Below are 27,292 nucleotides of genomic sequence, written 5' to 3' on the forward strand. Positions count from 1 at the left end.
CTGGGCGGCTCTTGAGGTTGGATCATCGCTAGACTGTATCGGTATAGTAGCTTTAGTCTGGACTGGAAACCTTGCAACGAGGTTCTTTATGATAAAATTAAGTGCTTGATAATGAATGAAGGTAACGAGCGTAGCCATATCACCCGTGTTCTGAGTAGCATGGGATTGCTTCTCCGCTGGAGCCGACATGACGAGGTGATTCGGAGTTGCAGCTTTAACCTTCAAATAGAGCAGATGTTAGCTACAAGAAGCGAAAGAGGACGCGTTTCTATAGAGGCTGAAGCAGAGTACGTGATGGTGTAGAGAGGAATCTGAGAGGAATTCAGGAGCTGACTAATAGCAGAGCCCCCGGCTTGGCGCCCGCAGCTTCAACCTCACCTCACCAAGCTTCACGATCCGACACAGATCACTACGACCACGTACCCCCGCCCATTGACCCCTCTACACTCATCAATTGCGGGCTCGCAAACGGGCTGCTCAATATGGCGGCCAAGAACATCCCGACGCGCTTCTCGGTACGTACGACACGGTAGCTCTCATCATTCCACGAGCCCGTCCACCCTCCCTCACGACTACGCAAAGCTCCCACTACGCCTTGCTGATATGCTCCTGTGCAGAAATATACCGTCCAGCCGAAGGGTATTTATGGCTTCATCAACAGGGTGTTCGCCCTTGACCCCAGCCGCTCCTCCGGTGTGCCGATGAACCCTCAATTCCGCAACCCGCCGCCGGGCGCCGTCGACCCAGCGACCTACGACGACCCTGTTACGGTACCCGCTGCCGACCTTGCAGAAAATCCGTACTGGAAGCGCGATGTGCGACGCCGATACCCGCAGCTATCGACTGTGACCCAAGCTGACGCCGTAGCGCTGCTGGAAGTGGGAAGCGCGGCCGCGCCGAAGCAGGAGCTGATTGGCGAGGCAGGGACGAAGCAGCTAGTTGCGGCACAGGAAGATGGTGCGAAGGGGTTGAGTGTGGCATTTGAGAGGAACACAGGGCTGGCGAAGGATGTGCTGGGACCCGGTGGCATGCCACCACTACCGAGTGGGCTGAATGCGAGCGGCGTGGAGGGGATGAAGAGGTACAATCTGGTCGGCGAGCAGAGTTATACTTCAGAGTACGATATCCCCCAACCTTTGATGCGATGAGCGTTGAACAGGGTGCTAACACGCGATAGGTACCCTTGCCGAAACTTTGTTTGACGAACTTGAGGGAGGCGGATATCGATAGATGCCATACAGGTACTGTAAATATGACCACCGGTGTTTCCTTCACTATGTTCTGTTTTGTCTCTTATGTGACCTTTCGATATGCACTCTCTGCCTCCTCTGTTCCGGCCGGGCTCTCTTCGCTTGTGCAATCGGCGCTTCGCGCTGGCCAGATTATCTGGAGATGATTTCGTCCCCATCTTTCACTTTCACTTTCACTGCACCGGTTGAGGCAGATCTGCGGCAGTTGCCCGAGCGGCAGTCGCGACGTCTTGGCACCCTGGGTCGTGATTTCCACCTTTGTCGCGGATACCTCCACCTCGTCCCTCGCCGCCACCATCATGGCCTCCTTCCTCAAGTCCACGCGCCTGGCAAAACTCGCTCGCATGGGCTCCTCTTCGAAGGCACATCCCGGCGATGAGGTCGTCAACCCCCTCGATTGCATCTTTAGCTGCTCCGTTTGCGCGAATACGTTCTCCGAGGTCTATGACGGCCGCGACGAGACAGTCCAGGGCCTTTCCGACGGCATCAACCCAAAGGAACGCCTTGTTACAAGGCTCTATGTTTCCAGCTGTGGTCATGTCATCTGCACCAAGCACATGGAAGGCGGCGGTAAGTTCGCTCGCACACAGCGAAAGCCACAGCCTGAGCACGCAACTGACAGTCTGGCCCCGCTAGGCCCGCCCTTTCATCCCGCCGGGACACGTCCTCGGGCTCCTTGCCCGGTTTGCGCAAAGGAGAAAGGCGAAGACCACCCGCGCGAGCTTTACTCGGTCCGCGGCTTCAAAGAGGGTCAATACGACCCTGCGATCTCTAAACACTGGTTCTCTACGCCGCCGATGAAGCTGGACGGGGCTAGCAAGGAAATGGAGGCTTTCCGAGTATGCTCGACGTCACCCAATCCAAGCGCGCGTTGCTAACTTCCTCCAGTTCCAGTACGTCGCATTGATTCGGTACAGCAAGAGCATAACGACCACTCTTCGTCAGGTTGAGAAAGGCGTCGCCGTTTTGCAGAACAAGCTATGCAACGCGGAGGACTTGGCATCTAGAGAACACGCCAAAGTGCTGTCGCTGGAGCAAGACGTTGAACGATTGCGACAATTCGAGCAGGATGCGCAGAAGCTTGAGAGATTTCAGGCGAGGTTACCGGCGATTGAGCACTACCTGCGGCTCCTGCCCACGTTGGTTGAGTACGCCTCCCTTCCTCGTTTCCTGCTCGGGCGATGCTGACCTAGCTTAGGCAAAACGACCTGATGCGAAAGCGTCTCGCTACGCTTGGCTTCCAGATGGCGCTGGAGCCCATTCCTAACCAGAAAGAGCCTTTCCCTCTCGACGAGAATGGCAAGTTCATGGCAGATTCCTCAGGCTTCCCAGAGACGCGGCTACAAAAGACGACTCCGAGCCGCACGGCAGGTTACACAGAGGGTGCCGGCGTATCATCCAGCCCGCAGGAGCAACGTCCGTTGAAGCGCCAGAGGGTGGAGTCGCCCCTACAGGGGCACAATGCCCACGCGCCTCCGACGAGTCGAGACTTGATGCCACCGCCCACCAAGCCATTGTCACGAATGAAGTCAATGCGCAAGATCATCCCGACTTTACGGAAGAAGTTCTCGAGCGGCCGAGCGTCACCCGCGCCATTTAGTAACCATGCCTCTGACCCTGACGTGCAGATGTATGATGATGGTCATTGGGAAGCCGTCGATGCGCCCACCCAGCCTAGCAGTGATCGCGAACGACCTCCGACCCGCCATGGCTACCGGCAGGAGACACCGTACATGTCAGGCGCGTTGCCGGTGGAGTGCCCGCGGCAACCGACTGCTTCTCAGGAGTATCAACTGCTCCCCGGCGTGGGAATGCGAAACGAGAACGCGGAATTCACATTTCGGTCGCAGTCCCCTGTCAAGATGACTCCGCAGGGGTCCAGTGGTCTACCCACTGAGCGCTCGTATATACGTCTGATGGACGGGTTATCGCGAGAGACCGGCCTTGACTTGGGGCTCCAGGATCCGCGTGGGAGCATTGACAGCCAACATCCATCAACTCACCAGCACAGGCAGATTGCAGACGCTCAGCAGAGCCATGTTGAAACTAATGGGGCAAAGCGGCGGAACAGGGGCTACGCATTTCTCCATCAGTCGCCTGACAATGCTCCTTCATCACTGTACGCCCATCCTGGTCATCTTCGGTCTAATCCAACTGATAACTTCACCAGAGCCCATAACAGCGTCTCGATTAACCCGGTTACCCCGGCACCCGCACGGTTCCATCGACCCGTGGAAGAGGTGGATAATGTTGTAAGTCCTTTCTTCAAGAGCAGCAATCGCAATTCACAAGTGTTTTCACGGCCCGGAGTCGCTGAACGAGAGGATAGTCACAATCACTGCGGAGCTTATCGATTTCCAAGGCCGAGGGCCACGGAACCCCAGGGAGACTGGCATGAACCGCGCGGTCTGAATGGACTCTCGTTCATGAATTCGCCTCTGAATGAGAGGAATGAGCCTATTGAGTATAGAGTCGAGCGTAGGGCTACGGAGTACATGGCAACTCCACGACACTATCTGGCCCGAAATATCGACTCGCGTGGTTACATTACGAGGCCAGAGCCCGGGCGGTCTCCATTTCTCAACGACAGCGCGTATGGTTCTTTCAACAGGCCCTATTCTCGCAAAGCCTCGATACATTCTCAGTCTGCGATCCCTTTCCCGTCTTTCGGTCGTTCTTCGCAATCGCGGGCTGGGCGGCTTCCGCCTACGATGCCGTCGATTGTCTCTAGTCGGTCACCGGCTCGGTCGAGACCACAATGGGATAATCTGGAGCGTGTGGGCGTGCGGAGTAGTCACCACTCGCAAGCGCACATTCCGGGAATTTCGTTCACGACCCCGTCGAGGGATTCCTTTTCCAGCACTGGACGACGCAGCGTGAGGAGGTGATCGACCTTTACACGGTGAGTATATCCAATGCTTTCTTTTTTGTTTTTGTTCTGCCAACTGCCTTCTGCCAACTGCTTGAAGATTTATGTCCTTTTCTTTCTGAGATGGAGCTTTTATGAGCTTGCTTGGTGCTTTGACGAGGGGGTGGTGCAAGGATACGAACCTCGGTCGTAATGAAGGGATCACGGTTGAGAGAGTCCATTTTCACAGCCTATACTTGCGGGAGTCGGATTGTCTTCGAGGTCTTTTTCGAGTGGCGAGGCCAACTACGTCTGATAGGAAATGATGTGATGGATTTGGTCATGGCTCGCTCTCTTTCGCCCAAATGTGAAGTTATCACATGTCAAGGTGCAAAGGTCAACATCAGGCCACGTACTAGTACGTTCCACCCTCTTGCCGTCTCCTAATCATTCCACTAATATTCTCTTGGGTGTTAGCAGTACCAGCAGTACCAGCAGTATCAGGCCAGCGACTTGGTCGACCTACGAAGGTGCAAGCAGCGCCAAAGTCTTCCTCCGCACGTCGAATGCAGTACGGAGGATACGGTTATTCCTTCCCGTAGTCCCTGAGAATCCCCATAGCCCAACGCAAGCCTTCCATTTCAATCAAGCGTGCACGATGACACAAGCTTCTCTAGGCACGCGCTAAAGAATTTCCGCTTTCGCCACGGAGCGCGATATCAGTCTCAGCATGCGCGGACCGAGCTCCGGAAACCGGGTAAAGATTCGTGTAGATGAAGCGCTTGTGCCACTTCGAGCAGCTTTCTAGAAGCACCGTGGGCAGACGCAATATGCGACGAATATGCAGAGAAGCTTCGAAAGGGCGTTGAGTAGCGTCCCTTAATATGCAACCCGGGGGTCTGATTGGGCTAAAGAAATGCCCCATTCTGCGCTCGCACTACTGGGATTTCGTCCCGAGGCTTTTTGCCACGACATCACCAGTCCTGCGTTTCAAACACGTTGTTTCTTCCTAGTTTCTCAATCCCACGAATCGCGATCCCGGTCCACCCCGCAATGGCAGCGCCGATTCCCCACCACTCAGGTTACCTAAGCGGGACCTTTAATTTGGAGAAGTAATTTATTCTCCGCCGCGGCTCAAACGGCGCAGATTGGCGACCCTCGATCTGGCAAGCGTTTTGATGAAAACCCGGTGATGAGCAGGTTCTAGTTCCTTCGAGACACGGAGCGCGCGGTCCGTATTGCTGGGGTGCAAATGAGGCGCTAGAGCTATGCTTGAGCTTGTATAAAGATGGTGTTTCCTAGTGCCGGAGCATGGCCGTAGGGCAGTTGGAACACGACTTCCTCGACGATCTTTGTTTTCAGCAGGTGGGATTGAATTGAATTCAGCATCATGCTCTTTGAGAAGATTTTGGCTGCGGCCGCTCTGGCCTCAGCTGCTTTCGCTGCTCCAGCGGACAAGCGTCAGACGCGCAAACTCAAGTTCTTCGGTATCAATGAGTCGGGCGCTGAGTTCGGCGAGAAGAATTTCACGGGTGTCTACGGCAAGGAGTATATCTGGTACGACCTCAACACTATCGACACATTCATGCAGCAAGGCATGAACATGTTCCGTCTGAACTTCCGTAAGCTCGCCGCCTCCTCTCTACCAGCAACCAAAAACTGACCTGTCCACACAGTCATGGAGCGCCTCACCCCCGGCAGCCTGACCGCACCCTTGGACCCACTCTACCTCGGCAACCTCACGCAGCAAATCACTTACATAACCGGTAAAGGCGCCTACGCCATGATCCAGCCGCACAACTACGGCCGCTTCCTCGGCGAGATCATCACCGACACGGCGGGCTTTAAAACCTGGTGGCAGAACGTTGCTGAGCAGTACAAGGACAACGAGCTCGTTGTCTTCGACACCAACAACGAGTACCACGATATGGACCAGCAGCTCGTCTTCGACCTCAACCAAGCCGCTATTGATGGCGTGCGCGCTGCCGGTGCTACATCGCAGTACATCACTCCCGAGGGGAACAGCTGGTCCGGCGCGTGGACGTGGGTGTCGTCCGGCAACGCCGCATCGCTCATCAACCTCAAGGATCCGCAGGACAAACTCATCTACCAAATGCACCAGTATCTCGACACGGACGGGTCTGGCACGCACGCCGAATGCGTGAGCGCTACCATCTTCAGCGAACGTCTCAAGGCCGCGACCCAATGGCTCAAGGACAACAAGAAGCAGGGATTGATCGGAGAGTTTGCGGCGGGCAACAACACGCAGTGTATTAACGCGCTTAAGGATGGCTTGAGCTACATGGGTCAGAACTCTGATGTTTGGACTGGCGCGTTGTGGTGGGCTGCGGGTCCCTGGTGGGGCGACTATATGTACAGCATGGAGCCGCCGAGCGGTACGGCGTACACCGTCGTGCTGCCGGAGATTAAGAGCTACTTTGTTTAAGGGAGTGGCATGGAGACGGAAGGGTGATGGGAAGACTTCGCTTCTTTTGTATATACTTTGATGAATGGATTCGCTAGACCGACGAGCACTCTCAGACCTCATCCAACCGTCCGCTCGCACTCCAGTCCGTCCTCCAAGGCAGCAACCAAGCTATCAATCTTTCCCCTCCCACGCCCTCCGCATATACTCCTCCAACCCCGTGAAATTATACTCCGGAAACCGCTTATTCCACTCCCCGCCCACATCCCACGCACCCCTCTGCACCCCCATAAAAAACATACAAACAAACTCCTTACTAAACTTCTCCCGCTCCGCCAGCGGAATAACCGGATGCGTCATCTGCGGCACCCACTTCGTCTTGAGCTCCCAGTTCTCAATATCCTCGCTCTTGACGTGCTCGATCGTCCAGTCGCCGCCGCGGAGTCTCTTGCCGAGCGCAATTAGCTCGATGATGGTTGTGCGATCGCCCTGCATGCCGCCTTCTACTGGCCACCGCCGATCGTCATCGAGCGCGAGAGCGAAGACGTTGGAGATGTCGGCTGCGGCTGTAAGGACGAGGGGCTGGTTGCCGTCGTCGAGGACGATGGCGTGCCGGCTTTCGAAGTCGACGAAGAAGGGCCAGGTGAAGAGCGAGGGGGTTTGCGAATAGGGATGCGCGAAGTAGTCCATCAAGATGCTGGGCTGGAAGAGGCAGTATTCGAGGACCTGGTTGGATGTCAGTACTGAAGCAAATTTTGGAGGTGTGATGCTTCGTAATGCTATTTTTCGGCGTCTTACTTACCTTCTTCTCCTTATTCAGCTCAGCGAGATATTCTGCGATCTTGTCCTTGTTCTCGTAGTGCGCGACTCCACTTCCGTTCCTGATCGCCCACTCGCTTGGCGCGAATCTTTTCACGCCGGCGTCGATGCACGCGTGGATAAGATTCTTCTGCGCTGTGCAGTCTTTGTCGAGATGCACGATCACGAAGCTTAGACAGACGTTGAAGCCACGAAGAGCTTCTGTGAGCGAGGCGCGGTCATGGTAGTCCACGGTTTTGTACTCTACTCCGGGCGTCGCTTCTTTTGGAGGAGCGCCGCGCGTGAAGATCGTGAAGGAATGTTTGCCGGATTGGATGGCGGTATGGAGGACGTTGGTTGCGACATCTATAGGCTGTTAATGAGAGTCTTCTGATGGAGGTTGGGAAAAGGGTTTCGAGGTGGCCTGGGCGGTGGAGCGGAAAGATCATGGACAACGTACTTCCAGTGCCACCAGCAACAGCTACTTTGACCATCTTGTCTGCTTCAACCTGCCCAAAACTTCCGTACCTTTGATAGAATCAACAAGCTGCGAACTGACCCATTTTATCTCAGGATCGGCCCGCGCCCAGCGGATGACCACACCCGCTCAGAGGTCCGTTTGCGACATATCCGAGCCGAGTAGGCACTCGGGACCCGACGAATCAAGAACACAAACTACAAACGCCTTTATCAAATTCGGGTGTTTAGCGCCCTTTCGTTAGCACTGTGGCACTGAACTGTCGTCGTTTGGGTATGGCGTCATGCATCGCGAAGAACATGACTCGCGGCGGAGTTTGACGGGGTTAAGCGGGGAGAGCGTCACGGGAGGAATGACTCTATTTCAAAGCACATCCCGCGCGAGTGTGTAGTGGTTTGAAGGACTTTTAGCACGTCTTCATGTCCTACAGAATAGAAGATCAGACGATACTTCTGACTTGAAGCATGCGGTATGCTCCTGGTGAACCTGATGGGACTCGTAGCGACCGGTTCAAAGAGAATATATGAAATAATGTGCATAGGGGAGATTAAAAACACTTTAAACTAACGGGAAACGTGGAGATGCGAGACATGTACTTCCCATAGAGTTCGATAAGCCGGAGTTAATACTGGGTTACCGGACACAAAAAACGCCACAGAAGTCCACGACAGTGGAGTGGGTAGAAGAAGCCTTGGTATCAGCCCTGATATACCGTCGCGCGGTGTTATCGCCTTGATGTATGGGATGACAGTTGATAAGTTTGAGGCGAACCAAAAGGAAATACTCCGACGTATGCATGTTGTTTTGACAACACACCCATCCCATGCTGTATGGACCGTACCAACTCCACCTTGAATTCACGCGAGAACTAAGGAGCCTCCCAGGGTCCCTTGTACAAGGCACCCTCTAGTGAATTGCATGAAGCAGGAATGCCCCCGTACCAAGGAAAGAGATAACTGCCCGAAGAGGCAACTGACCGAGTCTCTCGGTTGTTGAGAAGTTCCACTGTGCTTTCCCTCTCCACCTCTTCAAGCGATTTTACCGTTACATTAAGCATTCCATCATCGGATCGGCCCTTCAATTGCTCGACTGAAATGATAATTTCACCCCATGGCTGTAGGTTATTCTCTGGGGTACCGGGGTCATGGTTCCATTCGTTGAACGCAGACCAATGTATCGCGATCGGCGGGTCCAGGACCAAAATCGGAGGCTTAGTCCCGGCATGTCGAGCGATCATCCAATCTGCAAGGTAACAGTCCAGAGTGCGGTCAGTTGGAACAGCATGGATGGAGTCGACGAGGAGCTTTGTGATCCGGGGCGTGTTGTAATCGAAGCCAATAAGACCTGGGAATTGCAGTCCGGATCCCCAGGCTTTATCTGCGAATATCTCTAATTCGGGCTCTGGTAGGTCTGTTCTAGCTAGAAGGAGGAATAGAGATTTTGGCTGACGCAATAGAACAAACTGTCCGATAGTTGCTGACCAGATGAAATTTCCGGGACGGGCTTTCTGTAGTATACCTCGAGTGAGCCTAAACAGCTGCTCCCCGAAGAAAAAGCTGGTCCCGAGTCCCAATAGGGCAGTGTTTAGAGAGACATCGTCCAGTACAGGAGACATGGGCGGGCACCTCTCCAGAATGGATGGTCTTCGTGCAGCAAACATAACAGCGGAGGGTGATATAATGCCCTTCGCATCGCTCTTGGTATAGAGTGCTTCGGCCTTATCCAGCAGAACTTTGATGGTCTTGTCCTTCGTACCGGTCCGACACAGCGAAAGCTCTATTGCATCGTGCACCCAGCTTTCTACAGAGTCGGCAGGTAAAATGTTTAGAATGGACTCCACGACAATTTCGGTACCCTCCGAGATCGCCAGGGCCATGGCGTTTCCCGACAGTGTTTGGAGTATATCTCCCCCGGGGACCCGGGCGCATAGATATCGAAGCATTTCTGCGTCATCGGACGCAATCGCGGCCTGAATCGGAGATGAATGATTGTATCCGGCCCCGATCTTTTCATTAACGTCAGAGCCAGCCTCCACCAGATCCTTTGCAATTTCGGGAAAGCCTCTGATGATCGCGAGTTGTAGAGCCGATGGAAGTCGTCGTCGTGAGCCATCGTAGACTAGACCTTTATCTAGTAGCCACCGAACGACGGGGCGCAGACGAAAGAACACCGCAGCATAGAGTGACGGAACATCGACAACGACATTGCTCGGAAGGTCGCGGACGCATTCTTCCTTACGTGTTTTGAAGCTGGAAACATGTCCTGATCCTTGTTGTTCACTCTTGAGGTGCTGGTTCCGGCGCCAATTGTAGATCGAATACTCGGGAGTCCTCTGATGGTACAGTTCCCATGAATTGGTCATCAACTCTTCCGACGTCAGCAGCTCCATCACGGAAGGTAGCTCCAGTGGCATCTCATCGCGAGCCTGGATGCATTCTGAACATTTCTGAACATGAAGAGGCCAATATTTTGCTGCATATGCAAGAATAGGGAATGTGTCGTAGACATCCTCAGATACGAGATCCACCCGAGCCTCAGCTTTGCCTGTGTACCGTGAGCTGTCGCCAATGGGGGCGAGATTTAAGGTCAAAAGCTGGAAGTTCTTTGGCCGCAACCGACGTTCACTTCTCGGCTTAGCCTGCTCAAGAAGAAATAGTGCACGAGTCTCGGCGACGAGGTCTTGGCACGCGGCCTCGGTCGTGCGAAAAAGGGGCGTCGAGGGAACTGTGAGCCAGTCGCGGAACAGGTATTCCTTGACTGATGCGTGAGCCAAGTGAAATACGGTTGTTCGGAACTGGGTCTCGTCCTTGGGATCCCAGAAGAACGTATCATAGGTGCTAATGAGCAGCGGGCATAGCCGGAAGAGGGCAGCGTGGCTGGTGCGCTTCCTGGAGTTGACAACCAGTCTTCCATCTCGTTCATCGACGAGAAGGCAGTCTACCACTTCTTCCATGCGGAGCGGTCTCATAGAGACAAGTAACCATTTCAAAAGTGTAGCCGCCTTGATCTGGTGTTTTTCGGTGATCTGAGAAAGGGCATCATCGTATATCCCATTGATTCCGCGGGGCAGAGAATCGAGTTCTTCTTCGATCTCGTCTTCGTCGAAACAGTCCTTGAGTCTTTGAAGTGCACACGAAGCGTAGCGGAAACTGCCTTTGATCAGTAACATAAGGCTTGCTACCGAGAGGATGCGTACAGGACTCCATCGGACCGCAGAAGAACCGTTTCTTCAATTTTTGACTTCGAACCGAAGCTAACATCCTTCAACATAGGCTCGGCTCCCATCTGTTGCTGGAGAAAGAGCCGGAGATCGTGCGAGATACCGGTAAGGTCGGCGGCCAAAATACGAGCACAGGGTTTCATTGACGATTCGATGACGGGATCTGGGCGGCTCGTCAAAAACCACATTACTTTCCCATCGATCTCCCATGAGTTCGTAAGCCACTCCAGCACCGCATTCAGTTCTTCGCACTCATCGAGGCCATCGACAACTAGGTGTAGATGATAGGCCGATGCCATTCGGAACGCAACTTCAGCAGCATCTTCGAGGTCTTCCGTGGTCGGCTGATATTGCCAGTAGTTTCGTTCCAGCTTTTGAAGCAGATTATCTAGGATTGTCGTGGTCGATTTTTTGCCTAGTCGGCAGCAAATCCGGTGGAGGATGGCGGTAATAAGGGACATTAGTCGGCCAGTTGCTGGGTCCGTATAGTCAAAGAAGTGATATATTACGATATGCTCAGCATCAGGAAGCGAGCTTTCAAGGTCATCGATAATCACGGAGCTGAATTACGTGAGAATGAGAGGGATAGTTGAGAGCTCATGCTTTGCGTACCAGAGAACTGATTTGCCGCAGCCAGCTACACATTCATTCCTATTAGTACAATGATTCACTCTGAAGGAAAGGATAATGAACGTACGCAATCCGGAGAGCCAAACTTTGTCAATGGCACCATCTTTCCATGATTCATAGGATTCACTTTGCAAAATCCATTGGCCAGTTCCAGCTGTTCGACTCTCGCGGCATGCACGAAGCTTCTTTTGATCTAGTGGTGCAGGTATTGCTGCGAATACTTTCTCAAACTTTAAGTCTAAGACGCCGTAAGCATGGTCAAAGTAGAAAACCAAGTTCTCCTACCTAATTGGGACTCATTGAGGGCCTTGAGTACATCGATTAATGACTGATTGGCAGAGGACGAGTATCGCCTAATGCCACAATCAGTGACGAAGGCAGGAGGCAGTCGCCGCTCTTACTGAGTTGAGATGGCAATGTACTCGCGAAAGTGGTCAACCGCGCGCTCCACAGTCTCACGCAACTTCTGGATCGTACTCTCCAGGAACGGGTACCGTAGTCTTCTCCCACGCCACATTGCCTTCTCCAGAGCTGTTTTGGGAACATCCGACGCTTTGATCTTATCAAGCTTCTGTTGCAGTTTCTTTATCGCCTCTCCAAAGAGCTTGATCTCCTCTTCCACGTCGACCGAGAGATCGCCTTGGAACGTGCCGTCCTCGCATATGGTACGGAAAAGTGCCTGCACGCGCTCGAAGTGTTTCAAATCGTTCACGAGGTCCTTCATGTCCTCGCGGAAGGAAGACCACGAAGAGTAGAATTCTATGAGGAGCTTGCAGGACTCAATCCCTAGCGAGATAAATCCCGCTACGGCGCTCGCGACCTCGAGGCCGGACATAGCAACGAGTTGTCGGGCAGTTGAAACAAGGCTGGCGGAAAGAGAATCAAAACGTTCATGACGAGCAGGTCACCACAGCTAAATAGCCGAGTTCTAAAGGGGATCGTGCTCTCATAGCGTGATAAAGGTCGGAGGTGCTTCAATAATTTGTAGCCAATTGCGTTGGAGGAAAAGCGCCATATCTCGCTTGCACCTGAGAGTGTCACGTGAGTATATCACTCAATGGCTGATCTGATCTACCGCATCGACCATTTATCAAATCTCGCCTGAAGAGTCTACTGACGCTTTCTTCCGGGTGTTGACTTGAGGTCCTTGTAGTGGGTAAATCGCAGATGCGGAACATATAGGCGCGATTCGTCTCTCGAAAAATACGCTCGTGGCGAGAATTTGGAATTTGGCCTTCTATGTATCGATAAGTGGAGGAGCAGGTAGTGGCTTCTCGGGCAAAGGTTTGCTCGGCAGCGGCTTATTCGTATCCACCTCATCCGTATATGGTGGCGGTCTCGTCTCATCAGGCTCATCTCTATAGCCTGCACGCAACAGACCTTCCTCCTCTTCATCGCTCGGTTGCCGCCGCATCCGCTCCCAAACCACGTCCATGCCGTCCCATCTCGCCAGCTCTCGTTGTCGCTTGACGAGGAAGAACAGTTTCCAGGCTGCGATGAGCGCGAGAATGCCTCCAATGATGCTGCCGAAGATGATGAAGATGAGGGCCCACGGCCAGTCGTTGATGATCTTTCCCAGCGCGTTGGGGAGCGAGCCTTTCTTGCCGTACCAGCCCCATTCTTCATGGATGAAGATGACGTGCCCGTCTTCCTCAACGACGTCCAAGCCAAAGAAATGGCGGAACTTGGTCCACGGACCCAGCGGTCGACCCGGAATTGTAAATATGTGGGTTCTTTCTGCAAACTCCACGCTCGCAATCCCATACGCATATACCTTCCCCTCTTCTTTTGGGACGTCGAAGAGGCTGCTAGCAGCCTGCCGATCTTTCTCCCCAGCAAAATTCTCCGCCTTTATCTCCTTTCCATCCAGAATAATCCGTAGCATGTATTGCCTCTCGTCCCTGAAAAAAGCAAGATCCTCGCCGCCAATGGCGTCGAATGTGATCTCCCATTTCTGCGTCTGCGTCTCGGGATGCGATTCCAACCAATGCGAATAGTAGTCGAAGTCCAAGGCGACGCTAGATATCTGCGGACTCAAGCAGCGGCAGGGCAAGCTTCCAGTCTGACAATGTTCTCTAGTGCAGGCTATCGTGTCGTCGAGGTCGGCGCGCGTGAAGTTTCGTGGGACTTGGCCTGCGACAAGGTCCGGCGGTCTCGGAGACATTCGGATGGAAGGGTATATGGGCACATCGTTCAGGAAAAGGGTACGGTTGTCCGACGAGAGAGATATGTTGAAGAACTGTAGACGGCGTGTTAGCCGTGGCTCGGCCCGGAGGCAGCCTGGACGGGCATTACAACGTACCAAGTCAAAGTCCTGCGCTGCGTAGGTGACAGTTTGGTTCGGGCCCTCGCCAGTCAGTGTTTTGGTAGTGCAAAAGTTAGGACCACATGGAAGTCTTGCGACGTAGAACGAGCCGGGTACCACCGTCGCGATGGGCTCCGGCGGCTGTTGACAGGCCGCGTCTTCTTGGCCTTTCCGGCCCGCGCAGTCAAGCGATAGCTCGGTAAAGGCGGAAACAGTACATAGGAACGAGAGGAATGCGAACGCTTCCCCGGACGGCCGCATGGTGTGGAGTGACGAAGAGTTGACCGTCGTGAGGCGTGGGTTCTGGGGATCAGCCTTCAGGAACCTTTCAAGCCTGATAGGGGTTGCGGCGCGGGGCGATCGGGGCAAGTTTAGCCGGATCGCCGACAGGGAATAAACACGCACAACAGCTTTGGATAGGATCCCATAACCACATCCATACCTTTCCCATCGAAAATGCGAAGATACTTCATATTCGCGTCCTCAGTTCTGCGCATGGAGTGCATCTTGCTTTTAAGGAGAAGCGAACCAGTCAAGGTGGGGCCCTACAGAGTTGACCTGAACCATTCATCCACCTAACTTCAGTCTCCAAAACCGAGGGAGACCGTTGATAGTGCCACTTTTCCCTCTCCGACGGCAGCGACTGCGACGACTCGTCGTCGTTGTCGGCGTCGCGCCCTTCATTGTGCAAGGACTCGCCTCCCGCTGCTCCCCTGGCCGGTCATCTCCACTCTACGCTCAGTGATGACTTACAGGCTCACGGTAGGATCTTACTCACAGCGCACCATATCCCATTATTTCCCTGCCTGTCTTCTCCGAGGGAGACTATCGTGAAGACGGCTTGAATTGCTTGGTGTTACAAAAACGGCTCGCTAAGTTCAGCTCCCGTTCCCCGCTCCTGCTTCCCATTATCCATACGTTGCCCACCAGCCATCTTCCACGTATCATAGTCACTCTGACCTCTTGATAGACATTCAAGTCGGTCACGGTCATCCCTTCTTGGCCACTCATAAACCCGAGTCATCGTACTGTACCACTCTCCTCGTCGGTACACGTCGGTACACGTCACACTTCCGACGCGGCCAGCCACTACGTTTTGCGACAATCCATGAACAAGGGCGGGACATCTCGGAGCTTCACGAGGTGTCTAGTGACTCTTTCAAATCCGAATTACGGAACCCACAAAAGAACAAACGTGAACCACATCCGCGATGCTCGCTGCTAGCCTCAGGGCGTGCTCTGTCCTTGCTGGGCTTGATCTCCCCGAATTTGTGGGCAGGACACAAAGACTTGACTTCGGTGCCCATTCAAGAAGCCATACTATTACTCGGAGCATACACACACTCATATGCTCGCCAGTCACCACTTGAACGCCACCACCACCGTGCTCGCGTACAGCTATGAATGTAGCATACCGGTACAGGGAACTCACAGCAAGAGCCGCTCTAGTCATCCTGCTACAGGTATAAAAGGACTCTTCAACGACGACCCTTTCTCCTTCCTTCTCTATACAATTTCCTACATCCAGAGCCGAACTTCAACTTTGAGCGATCAAGAACCCGCTGTACCATCAATAGTGCTACTTCTGGCACTGGCGCCCTCCCTTGAGAAAAGCGATTACAGTCCTCTAAGCATCGCCCTATCGCTATCCTAAGCAGCCAGACTACACTGCACACACACCCTACCCACTTCCTTCGCATTCTTTTCCACCTTTCAACTGCTCTGCGAATCGTTGCTGCGAACCAGCACCCCTAGCGCCTAGTTATCATGGCCGAGTCAAGCGGTGCAGGCAAAGGCAAGCAAAAGGCCAAGCCATTAGGGGGCAACCGCGATGGGACAGTAGGCGACCCCGAGGAAATGTGAGACTCTTCCCCTTTATATTTTTCCTTCCAGTTCGCTAACTTATTCCTACCCCAGGGCCAAATATTCAAGCCCGGCACGGTGCCAAAACAATCGGAGATCGGACCCTTATATGACTGGGAACCGTGTGTGAAGTTTGGCAACCCGTCCTGGCGCTGCAAGGAGTGTCAATTGGAGTATTCCTTCAACGTGGCTGTATGCACGAAGTGCTGGAGGAAGAGGGCCGGTCCGGATGAGCAGGAGGGGGCTGCTCTGGCGGCGGAGGAGGAGAAGAAGAAGGGCGGGGATAAGAAGGAGAAGGAGAAGGATGAGGGTAAGGATGGGGAGAAGAAGAAGCACTGCTCAGTCATGTGAGTGGCTTCTAGCCGATGCCCGACAGCATCTATATCTTTCCCCCCTTTCATGTCTATCTTTTCATGTCTCTCCTTCACTGCAGTTGATGTTTTAGCTTTCTGCTTCATTCATGTTTAGAAGTCCACTCTATTAGTCTGTTTGGCCACAGTAGTTTCAGAATGGATATATATCTGTATTGACGAAAGTCGAATCTATTTTAGATACCAAAGGATATGCGAGCCGCACTTTCTTCATCCATCGGCTATCGGTCAAGGGTAATGGCCGTTTATCGGCAGTAACATCACCCTTGTTAAGAAGTGGTAGGCCGGGAGGAGACTTTAAGACCGTTGACATGATATTTTGCCAAGTTGGCGATGCGCAGAGCGTTGTCTCAAAACACCGCGTTCGTGTCACGTCGAGACTGCACAGCCACGCTAGGATGCATTGGGTAAATTGGATACGGGCGGCCACACCGACCGCGTGAACGGCCGGCGAATAGCATATTTCCTAGAGTAAGACGCGGTGTTCGGCTGTCCGTGACCAAGAATATACAAGACCATGGCACTGCACACAGCCTCATCCTTCTCTCGCGCTCTGCTTGAGGTTGTTGGAGGCATGCGGGATTGCCTTATCCTGAGATATAAGGAGGTTGAATCCATCTTCATCTTTCAACCAAATTCAAAATTCCGGGCCAACTTCTTCCTTCCATCTCACCTGCACTTCAGCTTCCTGTTCCTACCATGGGACTCTCAAAGCTCAAGAACAAGCTCTTTCCCCTATCTTCTGGATCTCAACCGCACGACGCACCTGAGATCATCGGAGGCACCAGCGATAAGTCCACGTTCCAATCTAACCAACACGTCACGACCATTCAGGCTTCGACATGGACCACCTCGCAACCCGCCGACCGAACCGCCGAGAAAAAGCCATGGACTCCGTGGATGCCGAAGGAGCCTCTCACGCAACAGGTGGCGCAACCGTCACCGCGCGACAACGCCGCCGAGCTCACCGAGAGAGAGAAAGACATCGAAGAGAGGATGGGCGTTAGCAATGCGGAGAAGGCGACAGAAGCTGAAGAGAGGAGGAAGTCGCTTATTTGAGGGATAATAGGGACACTCATCGATACATGAGTTATGCGGGATTTTAGAAATATAGAGTAGCATTATAGGCGCTGGGATTTACGACCCGCGCGAGCGTAGGGGGCACGGGGCCGTGAATAGAGCATTTCTGTCTACCTGTTGCATGCGAGCAAAGCAGTGTATTGTAGGTCTGAACTGCAAGCAGGTGTTCTGGTCGTGGCGTTGTCGCAGTACTTGCGGTCTAGTCCCATTATGACGTCACCTTTCGTCACCCTCGCCTCCAGACTTAAACCACCAACATCCAACATCCACACCTCAATCTCAAGAACCCGCAAACCTACAAAAAGCTCTCAAAAGCTAAACGACTACAAACCTTCCATCTCTCAGATCTTAATACCACAACGATCGAAAATGTCCAACAACACCCAATCGACGTTCAAGTCCGCCTCCTTCTCCTTCAGCTCCTCTTCAGTCAACGGACAGACCCGCTCGCAAAGCGAGTCCACATTCTCCGATCCCTCCGGAACCAAGGTCCACCGCACGTCGCAAGAGCCGGGCCAGGCAGCACGCGAGGAGCGCATTGAGTATGATTCGGCAGGTCGACGGCTGGAGGAGGCGGGCACGAGGGGACGCATCGAAGATGTGACCGATCGGGAGCAGGACGAGAAGGATCGCCAGTATGAGGAAAAGATGGAGAACGAGTATGCTAAGAGGGAGGGTGGGGCTTAGATGAAGATGGAGAGGAGCGCAGGAGGAAGGCTAGAATGTCTGTCTGAAGGATGGGAAAGGGGGCAGGCTTGAGGTACGCCACATGTGGTGGAATGGAGCAGACGGAAAGTGTACTTCAAGATGCATAATGAGCTCTCGTTTGCATCATTCAATACTGTCATCTTTCCTGCACTATGAGCTACATATCAGCTTCCGTACATCACCCAATCCTGCGTGCTCTTCCTAACTTTCCTTCTCCCCCGGTGCGCCCTACGGGTTCTCGAAGCTTAATTGCAGATGGCCGCATACAATTCAAAGCGTAACAGGATGCTTTCGAAGGGACTGTTGTAAATGTCACGTGCGGTCGGCATTTCACCCGGCCTTTAAAACCTTCATATCTTGGAAAGTCGGTCATCCCAATCGAGTGATATGAGCTTGGAGCCAATGGAGGACTAGCGAAGAGGGATTCCAATTTTCAGTCCCCCTTGAGACCATCCTTTTCAAAGCATCTTTAGATAGAGTCTCCTAACGTTTTGGCTTCTTTCATTGTGTTAGCACTTGCTCCTTTCTCCTCCTGAAACCTATTTCACAGGGAATCCTGCTACATCGAACTAAAACCGACCACCACTCTCGCCCAGACAACGCATCAGCGACTAAAGTTAGATCAACCACTCAAACGCCCCATAGACGCAAACGTTCTCTCCACCACACAATCATCAACACATCCATGAATCAACCGCAACAGAACAACTTCTCAAAAACACCTCCACTTCCCACCATGCACCAAACACTCAGTCCCAACCGCCCACCCACCGCCATCAGATCTCCCCCGTACCACGAAGACGACGCCTCTACCATCGAGCAATACGACCTCAGCCCTTCTTACTACTTCTCGCCCGCAAATTCTTTTGAAGGCATGCCTCTCAGCGAGTTCCTACCGGGCTCTGATATCCTTCGCTTGCCGCCTCCTGCGGCGCGCCCAAGGAACGTCATGACTACGCCGTGGCCGCATATGCTGGATTACAACTGGTTGAGGGATGAGTGGGATGATTTGGTGTTTAAGTGCGTTTGGTTGGCGCTGCTGGTGGGGTTTGGGTGGGTGGTTTGGAGGGTGGATGTTAGGGGTTAATGGAGTGGAGAGGGTTGGTGTTGGTGTGGACTGGTGACGCTGTTGGTGCTGGGAGGGTGTTTTGACGAGCGGGGGTTGCGGGGTGGAAGGGTGGTGGTGAGCGTGGCTGGTTCTTGTTTGTTGGCTTATGCTTGTCTGATCAAGGTGTTGCTTTCAAAGCACCAAGACCGAATACTCCGCTGCTCTCAACGTGCGTGAAGACGGCAAAGTTGGGCTGGGGCTGCTGCAAGCTAGCTTCTGCGACGGCGTCAAATCCGTGTTTATCTAGGACGTTTGCGGGAACGAGTTCTGCAAAGGCGCTGGCAGCGGCGTTGCGGGTGGGAGTCGCTGGGACCGACATGGGTGCTTGCTCCTGTACGCAGGGTATTAGCCACTCGATTACCATTTAAGAAAGCTTGTAGGTATCGACTGGTTTAGGTTTCTCACTCTATTATTTTAGGCGGTGTAAGAACACCTGCTGGCTGAGTACGCGGGACCCTGAGTATCTTCATGGCGGGATACATGTAGAGTTATATGGAGTTATTAGGGAAGGGTATAAGTAGAAGAGACATGATATCTAGACGGGCAACCACTACGTAGAAGAGACATGGCATCACATAGACAAGCAGTCACCAGAGGCACAAAGAAAGATATCATCGACAAGCAAAACGCCGCTCAGCACCAAAACGCCGGCGGGTATCCATTACTACATAAAAAAAGAACCAAGCGCATCCTGCTGCTGCTGCTGGATCGCTGGTGGGGCGCCTTCTCCCCCTCGCTGCCCTGGTGTCACTGTCGACAATCTCCATGATAAAGTTCCTTCGCGCGGGCGGCGGCAGCGGCGCTCAGTACCCCAGGTTGGGGTTCCAACCGAGGTTGTACGGGTGCTGGCGGCCAGCACGGCCGCGGTTCCAGATGAACCAGGCGCGGTCGCGCTCGTCCGGCTGTAGGTAAATAGTCAGTACATGTACAGTGAAGCGTATAGGGCGGGAGTGACTAACGATCCGCTCGAGGGCGTCGGCGAGCACCATGAACTGCTCGTACTCCCCTTCCCCGAAAGGAGCCCGCTGCCACAGGAAATCATCGAGACGGGCGGCGGCCTTGCGGCGCTCGATGGCCATCCATCTGGCGAAGGACAGCGGGGCAGGGTGCGTCCACGGCGGCGTAATTGGCCAGACAGGCCGCATGCCGTGGGCTGGCGGGGCTCGGGTCGTGTCGATCGGCATCCAGCCTTGCGGCGGCGGTGGGATGTCGTCGTTGGAGATCATGATGGTGGTGGTGGTGGCGGGTGCTGATAGCGAGGAGTCTGTTGTTGCTGCTGGTGCTGCTGGTGCTGGAGAGCAAGCGGAGGGCAACAAGACGTGTATGTTGCCGAAGAGTTGAAGCTCAAAATTTGCAGATATTTATGCTGTGGGCTGCCTGCTGGGAGCGAGCGTCACGTGCCGCCAAGAATCGAGGACGGCCTGCTCCATCTCCTCAACACCACACAACAGTATCTGGGAGCAACATAGTTATAGAGCCAGGAGCTGCTAAAAAGGTCCAGGTACGGTAGTATATGCTTATATGGGCCGTAAATAGCGCGTTTGCCATTGGGAAGCCCGGTGACCTTCGAGGGGTGTTGACGAGGGGCGTAGGACGTCGCCCCGGTGGCCCTGCGCAGAAACTTGTAGGATGATGAGGATAATTGCGAGGTGTATAGGAGGCTTAGGGTCTCTACTAGGAGGTTTTCTAGGTCATGAAGTGGGTGCCATGAAGCGTGTGCTTCGTGCTCGACATGAACATGTGTCGAACGGCGGATCGCGGACGGCGGCGTAGCATTGTGAGCGGGAGAGCGTACAGATGAGACTTGTATTTCTAATGAACGCCATCATAATAGAAGCTCTCAGCTCCCGGGCTGCTGCTTGACGTTTGAGGGGGTTTGTGCTGGGTTGCGGGCGCCGAATACAGGTGATAGCGGGCGTCGATGCAGCCGACTTGAGCTTCCACCTTCTCTCCACCCCCTCAACACCATCACCACTTCTTCGAGAACGATAACGTAGCAGCTCTTCGGGGCTGCCAGGAGGCCTTCGGAGAGTCTTTGCCATGAGCTTCGTCGAGAAAATCTCCTGAGTCACGTTGGGTCCCGCAATGAAAACGGTGGACGAGTCAAGGTGCTTCGTCTTGCAGCCTCTCCAACGCGGAAACGCGGAGGACCGCCATGGCCCCTTGCTCTCCTGGATATGAGACGCGAATGCTTTGAGCGGAGTCTCACTTCGGCGCTGCTCTACGTCGGAGCCCGCTATACAACAACGTCGGCAGCGTTCCTCCAGTACGAACACCCCTCTCTTCTTCCTCACCAGCTGAGACACCATATCGGAGGATGGCAGCGGAGGGGATAGCTAGCTAGCACAAGCTGCTCAGCGCGCTGTAAGTCCTCGCAACATTGGGGCGTGGCGTTGGCAACCTCCGAGCCCGTGGCCGCAATACCAATTTCCTCGTTCTGACGGACCTATCCTTTAGAGCGCTCCGAAAATCTCCCCTTACTAACTTTGCGTGTAGAGCAGCCCTTTGGAGCAGCCCTTTAGAGCAGCTCCTCGATCCTCCGACGCGACCCTGCGGCAGCTACCTCCGATGTTTCTCCCCTCTTCCCTCGCGGCGAGTGCGCCCCAGCGCTGATCACTACCTCCGCATCGCGCTTCAACCCTCATACCATGATACGAGTACGACGGAACACACAAATAGACGGAATAGACACCTCGATGCAAAAGCCGCAGCGGAAACGTAGTTCGCAGAAGTCCTGGAGCGCTCGCGAAGTACTAGACGTCTACCGGACGTGGCGGAATCCCGATTCCAGAGGCAGGCTCGACATAACAGACGTTTCTCTAGCGATGCGGGATCGGAGGGACTGCGTGTTACCGCGCGGGCGTAGAACAAGATCGAGCGATGCTTGTCGGGAACCGCGGACACGTCATCGCTAGAGGCGATTATGCTCGACAAAATTGCGTCTCCGGCAAACATTGAGCAAGCCGGGTACGTATGGAGAAGCCCCTTAAGTGTGTTGGTCGACCGGTACCCGAGCGTTCAAGCTCTACTCGAGGAGGGATCTGCTTCCCTAGTACAAATATATCTGCGCAGCAGCGAAGAATGGTGCTCCTGGCTTCTCATTATCTTGCTTCTACGAGGTGCCCCAGGCTCAGCAATCTTTCAACACAGTCGCAGGCGGGAGTATCGTTGGGGCTGTTCGCGGACGACGTTCCATATTGAGGATTTCGGCTTCCGCGCAGGCTGTGACACAGAAGCCGCGATGTCAGCTTGCGCCAGGGCGGTTAAAAACTCTCCTGCTACTTCCATCTGCTTGCATAGCTGCTAACTCTGTCGCACATGCCTTCGGTCGCAGCTCACCCTCTGCCAAACGGTACACGCATCGCCTCCTCTTCCTCGTACACCGCCGTCTGATCCCAACGACCGGTACCGAATCAAACTCGAACTAAACACGTCGAAAGCGTCGATGAGCTGATGGACTGGCACATCTGACGTAAAGAGCAGGGGATATGTCGTTGGGGGAGGGCTCATGCTGCGGGCACGCAACACGCACGGCTGCGTCGTATATTTCAACAAAATAGGCTCGAAGATACGTCGTTTTGAAGACGTCAAGCTCGCGATGGAGGCCTTGAAAGCCATGATAGATGGTGCGAGGTTTGGACGACGTTTCGACATTCTCCCGAAGCGGAAAGCTGACACGAAGTGTGGGGCGGAACGCCACGCACGCTTCATCCAACGGGACGACGACCGCCTCCTCGTCTTCTCTTTTACTTCAACGTCCACACCGGCAAGCAGTCCGAAAGGCCACCTAGACGTTAGGATTTCGGATACACGCCCCGTGCTGCAGCAAATCAGCGCCTTGTTTGTCCGCAAGCCCGTAAGGAAGCCGCCTCGAATCCCCTACCGTACCAGTACCAGATTCGATGCGGGTCGCGAATCTTCGCTGCGATCAGCAAACTAGGACATACTTCATATCCTCACCTGTCTTCTGGGAGCGCGCGCATTCGGGAGGCCTCGACGACATCACGAATGGCGATCACGATGCACACCGGGGTCGGTCCGGGGCTGAGGTCAGACGACTTTACCATTGTGCTATGTACAAATCTTCGACCTATATCGACACCAGGGCAGGAAACACAATGGCTATGTCTGCGACCAAGAGAGGAACTGTGTACCATGGCAAATCCAACGGGGCAGTTGTCGATCTGGCTCCCCCATGATCACGGCGGGTCCGCGCCAAGAGCAGCCGAGCAAGACTTGAAAATGTACCAAATGGCGTTATCGGATACTCCAAACTCGCGGGCAGTCCTAGGACTGACTGATTGGCTGCCAGAATCAGGTCAATGATGGACCTTGAGCTCTGGATATCTCCAAAACGCTTTGCCCCAGACATGAAGCCCCACCGGCGATAACCAAACGGGGGATTCTCGAAGTCGTTGAGATCGACATGAAACGACTTTACATCCTTTTCAACTTGCGGACCGCTTCGCAGGGGGGTTCTGAGTCGTTGCTAGTGGAGCTAGCTTTAATGGCTCGTCTTGCGGACCGAGATCCCATCCGGTTGCGAGCTTCGAGAATTTCGCCGACGGACCCAGGCTTGAGGGCCTGTCCTGAGGACCAAGGTCATCCAGTCGCGCGCTTCGAGATCTTCGCCGATGGAGCCAGGCGACCAGGAGCCATGCATGGTTGTGCTGTACAGCCTCAGGTCGTCGAACAAGAAGATGCTCCTAGCACTGTCCATGGATCGCTGGAGCTTGCTTGGGTTGACCTGAACGAGAAAATGCTTCCGAACTATCCTCCTGAACTGTCGGCGAGATGGGAACAGACCGATGCTCCTACGCTGTCCATGGAGCGCTGGAGCTTGCTCAGGTTGTCCGGTCGAGTGAACGACATTTCGGTCCCTGCAAAACAGACCTGGTTGTCTGCACATGCTTCCTCGTAGGTCATGAAGTTGCTGGAGTGAAGTCGATCCTGCGATCTCGATGACAGTGCTCGAGGAAACGGCCCAACCTTCCGACTATCTTACGAGGGTTCCGTAGTCATAGGTGCTCGCCTCGTTGCGACGGCGAGCAGCCTCAGACATACCAGTCGGTGGGAACAGGCGAAACGCTAGTAACACGATCCATCGACTCTCTTCTGTCATGCCAATCTCGGCCTGCCCTTGAATATCGTTGGCAGGCCCGCAGGCCAAAATCTCGATTCCGACTCTTCTGTCATGCCAATCTCGGCCTGCCCTTGAATATCGTTGGCAGGCCCGCGGGCCAAGACCCCGACTCTTCTGTCATGCCAATCTCGGCGTGCCCTTGAATATCGTTGGCGGACCCGCCGGGAATGGGGTTCCCCGCAACCCCAAGGCATAATAGCCTTTCTCGTATCGGGGTGGGTCGAAGACCCCTCTGTGATGTGGCGAAGGAAGCGGCAGCGACAGCACAGGAACCGAGCGACAAGACTTGACTGTCATTGGAGGCCATGGCTCGAACACGGGATGGTGCGTGCGTTGCTCTTGCCGTACTCAGGCGGGGTAGTCGGTTGACTATGCTTGCCGTACTTGATGTCGGAAGAGAAGCGACTGATTGACTGCACTACATAAGCAGGTCGGGTTGTCCCGCAAGTCGGCTCACAAACACCGAAGGGGCAGTGCGTAGTAAAGACTACAAGGTGTGATGAAGGCGAGTTGGGGCCGCCGAGCACCATCGAATCGATTGACGGCTGCTCGGAGGGACCATCGTTTCGGACTTGGTCCGTCCTCACTCCAATGTCCTTCCAGTCTTTTCCTGTCCTTCTGCGGCGAAGTCCGTGATGGCATCTCGGAAGGTGCCGCCGTGCAGCACATTCTTGTGGTGCTTCTCCAGGTCCGCTGGAAGGCTTGTTTGGAAGGATTGTTTGGAAGGATTGTTTGGAAGGATTGTTTGGAAGGATTGTTTGGAAGGATTGTTTGGAAGGATTGTTTGGAAGGATTGTTTGGAAGGATTGTTTGGACTCCAATACCGACGAGAATCCGCACGTTGTACGTCGTGACAGGCTTGCCCGATGCTTCGGAGAGGTCTCTCGCCCTCATGCCCGGCTTGGAGAGTGCCGAAGCAATGTCAACGCGCTGGCGCGCTTCACTGGACAAAGGGAATGAATACCCAAGGGACTATAGTCCTATCGAGTCAGTATGATTTGTTCTTGCATAGAATTATCGGGGCGACTTACCTCGAGATCTCTTCGAAGACAGAACCCCATACGGAGGGAGACACGACGGTGTCCCGCGGAACAACTCCCCCACACGGAGGGAGACACAACGGTGTCCCGAGGACAACTCCCCCCATACGGAGGGAGACACAACGGTGTCCCGGGGACAACTCCCCCCATACGGAGGGAGTCACGACGGTGTAGATGTGGTGCCGTACAAAATTGCCATTGTTCTGGGATGATGTTAGCGCATTACCGTCGAGGGTGCAGATACCAATACTCACGCGATGTCGGGGACCCGACTCAAGTGTCAAGTCCGACTGCAGCATCCACTCGTCGACGCCGATCTGCATGGATCGGGCGGTAGCCTATGTCAAGTCCGGTGGCGTTAGCGAAGTTGCTCAGAGTCAGGGAAGGTGCTCGCGCGGTCGGAGGTCCATCGCTGGTGATGAGGAGGCAAAGGAGGCGGTTTGGGAAGGCTTGCTTCGACTTACGACGGTCCTGCTGAGCTCCGAACGAGCTTGTTGAGCCCGTGGAGGTGGTGGAGAGATGAGGGATTAAGGCTTGGAAATGGAGGAGTGTGGTGTTCTGGACGTGGTGAGTGAGGCTGGAGGTGAAGTTTTATACTTGCCTTCGGTCGGGCCGCTGCCGCTCGGCTCCGAGCCCGATTCACCCGGCCTACGCTACCCCGGCCGCCATACTCCACAACGACGTCGTATCGAGGTGCAAGAATTTGGCGGAGTCTCTCCTGGGTTGTAGCAACCACCGCAAGCAACTTTTATCAAAATCGGTCGCATGGTGGTGGAGATCTGACGATGGGGGGGTCGCAGCGTTGAGGGCCACACCAAAAACCCAGCCAGGGGGTGAGAGCCAGACGAGGCAGGCGCGCCGGCTTCACGCTCACTGCGGGGCCGCCGGGGCTGGGAAGGCGCGAAGGAAGCCGTGCGCGAGGCTGGGTACCCCCTCGAAGCTATAGAGATGCGAGGGACGGGATCCGGGTCTTGCAAAACCTCCAACGCAGCTCCTGTTACACCAGCGCCGCCTGAGAAGCTGCTTTGCTGGGCCTCGCAGCGCTGTGGGCTTGCTACGGGAGCTTTGGACCCCCTCCCGCACCGCCGGATTGGCCCCTTCAAGCTCCTCAACAAGCACTTTTTGAAACCATGCTGCTATCTTCCTCCGTACGGGACTCGGGACATATTTCTAAGCATGCTTACGAGAACTGCTACGCCAAAAGTACAACTGGAACGGTCTGGATGCGCATGTGGCGCGTGGCGACGACCACAAGCGCTTCCCTGGAAATGGGGAGCAGTTGGGTTGGCAACGTTTCTTGACTGCTCCGAGGACCGCAACTCCAAGACGCAACCCTCCACATCAAAGAGTGACTCTTGTTTTATAGCTCTCGAGTAACTTCCGCGCCCTCGACCTCCGCCGCCGACTCGAAGAATCCCGCAAAACTCTGCTCAGGTCTTCGATGCGGAGCTTCGGTACAGCGACCGCCGCCTAGACAAAAGGGCCGGCGAGAACGGACCCAACAAGCCACGCAAGTACCTGGTCAAGATGGGAACGTTATTTATGCCTGGGGCCTACGGCTGACATTAGCACAAACATCCGCCAAACACCAGACTGCGACCCCTTCCAAAGCACTTCGTCGATTTTACCGGGAGCATCGTCGAGACCGTCTCCGTCCTGCGACCGGGCATGCTGTCGAGAAGCGCGCTCCTCCAGCGCGGCCACAGTAGCTACGAGCCCTCGAACTTGATCACTACACTTCTATAACCTCCACGCACGAAATCAGGACCGTCAGCAGCTGGGGGCCGCTCTTCCAGCGCAGATCGAGATGTGAACGCAGAACACAGGAGGAATTCGAAGGCAAGCATGCGAACGCTGGTAGACAACCCTCGGGCAATAGTATACGCGATAAAACCCACGGGTTACGAAAAAAAGACGCTCATGATAGAGCAGGCCACCCAGCTTCCTCGAGCGTGCCCCGAACCAGCCAACCTCTGTCAAGCAGCGGCTCGCGGCGTCAGACGGACTCCCACTCTTCGGATCTGC

General features: G+C 54.4%; 12 protein-coding genes across 12 annotated transcripts; 6 read left to right on the forward strand and 6 right to left on the reverse strand.

Moving 5' to 3' along the window:
- Positions 1-482: 482 nt before the first annotated feature.
- BU26DRAFT_557954 (21 kDa subunit of NADH dehydrogenase) lies at positions 483-1,202 on the forward strand (the record flags this gene model as incomplete). Its single annotated transcript, XM_033832512.1, has 3 exons — positions 483-515; positions 618-1,117; positions 1,178-1,202. The coding sequence occupies 3 exons, from the start codon at positions 483-485 to the stop codon at positions 1,200-1,202; spliced, it is 558 nt and encodes a 185-aa protein (XP_033691513.1).
- Positions 1,203-1,261: 59 nt separating this feature from the next.
- On the forward strand, positions 1,262-4,225 carry BU26DRAFT_23550 (uncharacterized protein). Its single transcript, XM_033820936.1, has 5 exons — positions 1,262-1,820; positions 1,887-2,089; positions 2,139-2,398; positions 2,449-3,369; positions 3,421-4,225. Exons 1-5 carry the CDS (start codon positions 1,550-1,552, stop codon positions 4,136-4,138), a joined length of 2,373 nt encoding a protein of 790 aa, XP_033691514.1. The 5' UTR covers positions 1,262-1,549; the 3' UTR covers positions 4,139-4,225.
- A 1,263-nt stretch (positions 4,226-5,488) lies between these two features.
- On the forward strand, positions 5,489-6,544 carry BU26DRAFT_557956 (glycoside hydrolase family 5 protein; the record flags this gene model as incomplete). Its single annotated transcript, XM_033832513.1, has 2 exons — positions 5,489-5,720; positions 5,775-6,544. The coding sequence occupies 2 exons, from the start codon at positions 5,489-5,491 to the stop codon at positions 6,542-6,544; spliced, it is 1,002 nt and encodes a 333-aa protein (XP_033691515.1).
- A 153-nt stretch (positions 6,545-6,697) lies between these two features.
- Positions 6,698-7,815, reverse strand: BU26DRAFT_412594 (NmrA-like family protein-like protein; the record flags this gene model as incomplete). The annotated part of the gene is made up of 3 exons (XM_033822979.1): positions 6,698-7,249; positions 7,326-7,687; positions 7,782-7,815. The coding sequence occupies 3 exons, from the start codon at positions 7,813-7,815 to the stop codon at positions 6,698-6,700; spliced, it is 948 nt and encodes a 315-aa protein (XP_033691516.1).
- Positions 7,816-8,502: 687 nt separating this feature from the next.
- BU26DRAFT_23502 (uncharacterized protein) lies at positions 8,503-12,685 on the reverse strand. The gene is made up of 6 exons (XM_033820931.1): positions 12,051-12,685; positions 11,935-12,002; positions 11,717-11,887; positions 11,632-11,656; positions 10,996-11,580; positions 8,503-10,948 (listed from the first exon to the last, which is right to left on the reverse strand). Exons 1-6 carry the CDS (start codon positions 12,482-12,484, stop codon positions 8,668-8,670), a joined length of 3,564 nt encoding a protein of 1,187 aa, XP_033691517.1. The 5' UTR covers positions 12,485-12,685; the 3' UTR covers positions 8,503-8,667.
- Positions 12,686-12,886: 201 nt separating this feature from the next.
- On the reverse strand, positions 12,887-14,215 carry BU26DRAFT_499168 (uncharacterized protein; the record flags this gene model as incomplete). The annotated part of the gene is made up of 2 exons (XM_033826387.1): positions 12,887-13,888; positions 13,952-14,215. The coding sequence occupies 2 exons, from the start codon at positions 14,213-14,215 to the stop codon at positions 12,887-12,889; spliced, it is 1,266 nt and encodes a 421-aa protein (XP_033691518.1).
- Positions 14,216-17,604: 3,389 nt separating this feature from the next.
- BU26DRAFT_513330 (uncharacterized protein) lies at positions 17,605-18,376 on the forward strand. Its single transcript, XM_033827598.1, has one exon. The coding sequence runs from the start codon at positions 17,638-17,640 to the stop codon at positions 17,953-17,955; it is 318 nt and encodes a 105-aa protein (XP_033691519.1). The 5' UTR covers positions 17,605-17,637; the 3' UTR covers positions 17,956-18,376.
- Positions 18,377-18,712: 336 nt separating this feature from the next.
- BU26DRAFT_557962 (uncharacterized protein) lies at positions 18,713-19,063 on the forward strand (the record flags this gene model as incomplete). The annotated part of the gene is made up of 1 exon (XM_033832514.1): positions 18,713-19,063. The coding sequence occupies one exon, from the start codon at positions 18,713-18,715 to the stop codon at positions 19,061-19,063; it is 351 nt and encodes a 116-aa protein (XP_033691520.1).
- Positions 19,064-19,887: 824 nt separating this feature from the next.
- On the reverse strand, positions 19,888-20,310 carry BU26DRAFT_557963 (uncharacterized protein; the record flags this gene model as incomplete). The annotated part of the gene is made up of 2 exons (XM_033832515.1): positions 19,888-19,986; positions 20,044-20,310. 2 exons carry the CDS (start codon positions 20,308-20,310, stop codon positions 19,888-19,890), a joined length of 366 nt encoding a protein of 121 aa, XP_033691521.1.
- Positions 20,311-20,600: 290 nt separating this feature from the next.
- On the reverse strand, positions 20,601-21,556 carry BU26DRAFT_23702 (uncharacterized protein). The gene has a single exon (XM_033820953.1). It carries the CDS (start codon positions 21,391-21,393, stop codon positions 20,776-20,778), a length of 618 nt encoding a protein of 205 aa, XP_033691522.1. The 5' UTR covers positions 21,394-21,556; the 3' UTR covers positions 20,601-20,775.
- Positions 21,557-23,376: 1,820 nt separating this feature from the next.
- On the forward strand, positions 23,377-24,141 carry BU26DRAFT_23706 (uncharacterized protein). Its single transcript, XM_033820954.1, has one exon. It carries the CDS (start codon positions 23,511-23,513, stop codon positions 24,003-24,005), a length of 495 nt encoding a protein of 164 aa, XP_033691523.1. The 5' UTR covers positions 23,377-23,510; the 3' UTR covers positions 24,006-24,141.
- A 56-nt stretch (positions 24,142-24,197) lies between these two features.
- On the reverse strand, positions 24,198-25,196 carry BU26DRAFT_513335 (uncharacterized protein). Its single transcript, XM_033827599.1, has one exon. It carries the CDS (start codon positions 25,119-25,121, stop codon positions 24,681-24,683), a length of 441 nt encoding a protein of 146 aa, XP_033691524.1. The 5' UTR covers positions 25,122-25,196; the 3' UTR covers positions 24,198-24,680.
- Positions 25,197-27,292: the final 2,096 nt, after the last annotated feature.

The sequence above is a fragment of the Trematosphaeria pertusa genome (assembly GCF_010094035.1).
Source record: "Trematosphaeria pertusa strain CBS 122368 unplaced genomic scaffold BU26scaffold_1, whole genome shotgun sequence".
Lineage (NCBI taxonomy): Eukaryota > Fungi > Ascomycota > Dothideomycetes > Pleosporales > Trematosphaeriaceae > Trematosphaeria > Trematosphaeria pertusa.

Coding starts and splice junctions, on each gene's coding strand:
- BU26DRAFT_23550 (XM_033820936.1), top strand. CDS start 1,550: ATGGCCTCCTTCCTCAAGTCCACGCGCCTGGCAAAACTCGCTCGCATG. Junction 2,090..2,138: donor AGGAAATGGAGGCTTTCCGA/GTATGCTCGACG, acceptor AACTTCCTCCAG/TTCCAGTACGTCGCATTGAT. Junction 3,370..3,420: donor GACAATGCTCCTTCATCACT/GTACGCCCATCC, acceptor TAACTTCACCAG/AGCCCATAACAGCGTCTCGA.
- BU26DRAFT_23502 (XM_033820931.1), bottom strand. CDS start 12,484: ATGTCCGGCCTCGAGGTCGCGAGCGCCGTAGCGGGATTTATCTCGCTA. Junction 11,888..11,934: donor CCTCAATGAGTCCCAATTAG/GTAGGAGAACTT, acceptor ACGGCGTCTTAG/ACTTAAAGTTTGAGAAAGTA. Junction 11,657..11,716: donor AGTTTGGCTCTCCGGATTGC/GTACGTTCATTA, acceptor ATGAATGTGTAG/CTGGCTGCGGCAAATCAGTT.
- BU26DRAFT_513330 (XM_033827598.1), top strand. CDS start 17,638: ATGTCCAACAACACCCAATCGACGTTCAAGTCCGCCTCCTTCTCCTTC.
- BU26DRAFT_23702 (XM_033820953.1), bottom strand. CDS start 21,393: ATGGTGTCTCAGCTGGTGAGGAAGAAGAGAGGGGTGTTCGTACTGGAG.
- BU26DRAFT_23706 (XM_033820954.1), top strand. CDS start 23,511: ATGAAACGACTTTACATCCTTTTCAACTTGCGGACCGCTTCGCAGGGG.
- BU26DRAFT_513335 (XM_033827599.1), bottom strand. CDS start 25,121: ATGAGGGCGAGAGACCTCTCCGAAGCATCGGGCAAGCCTGTCACGACG.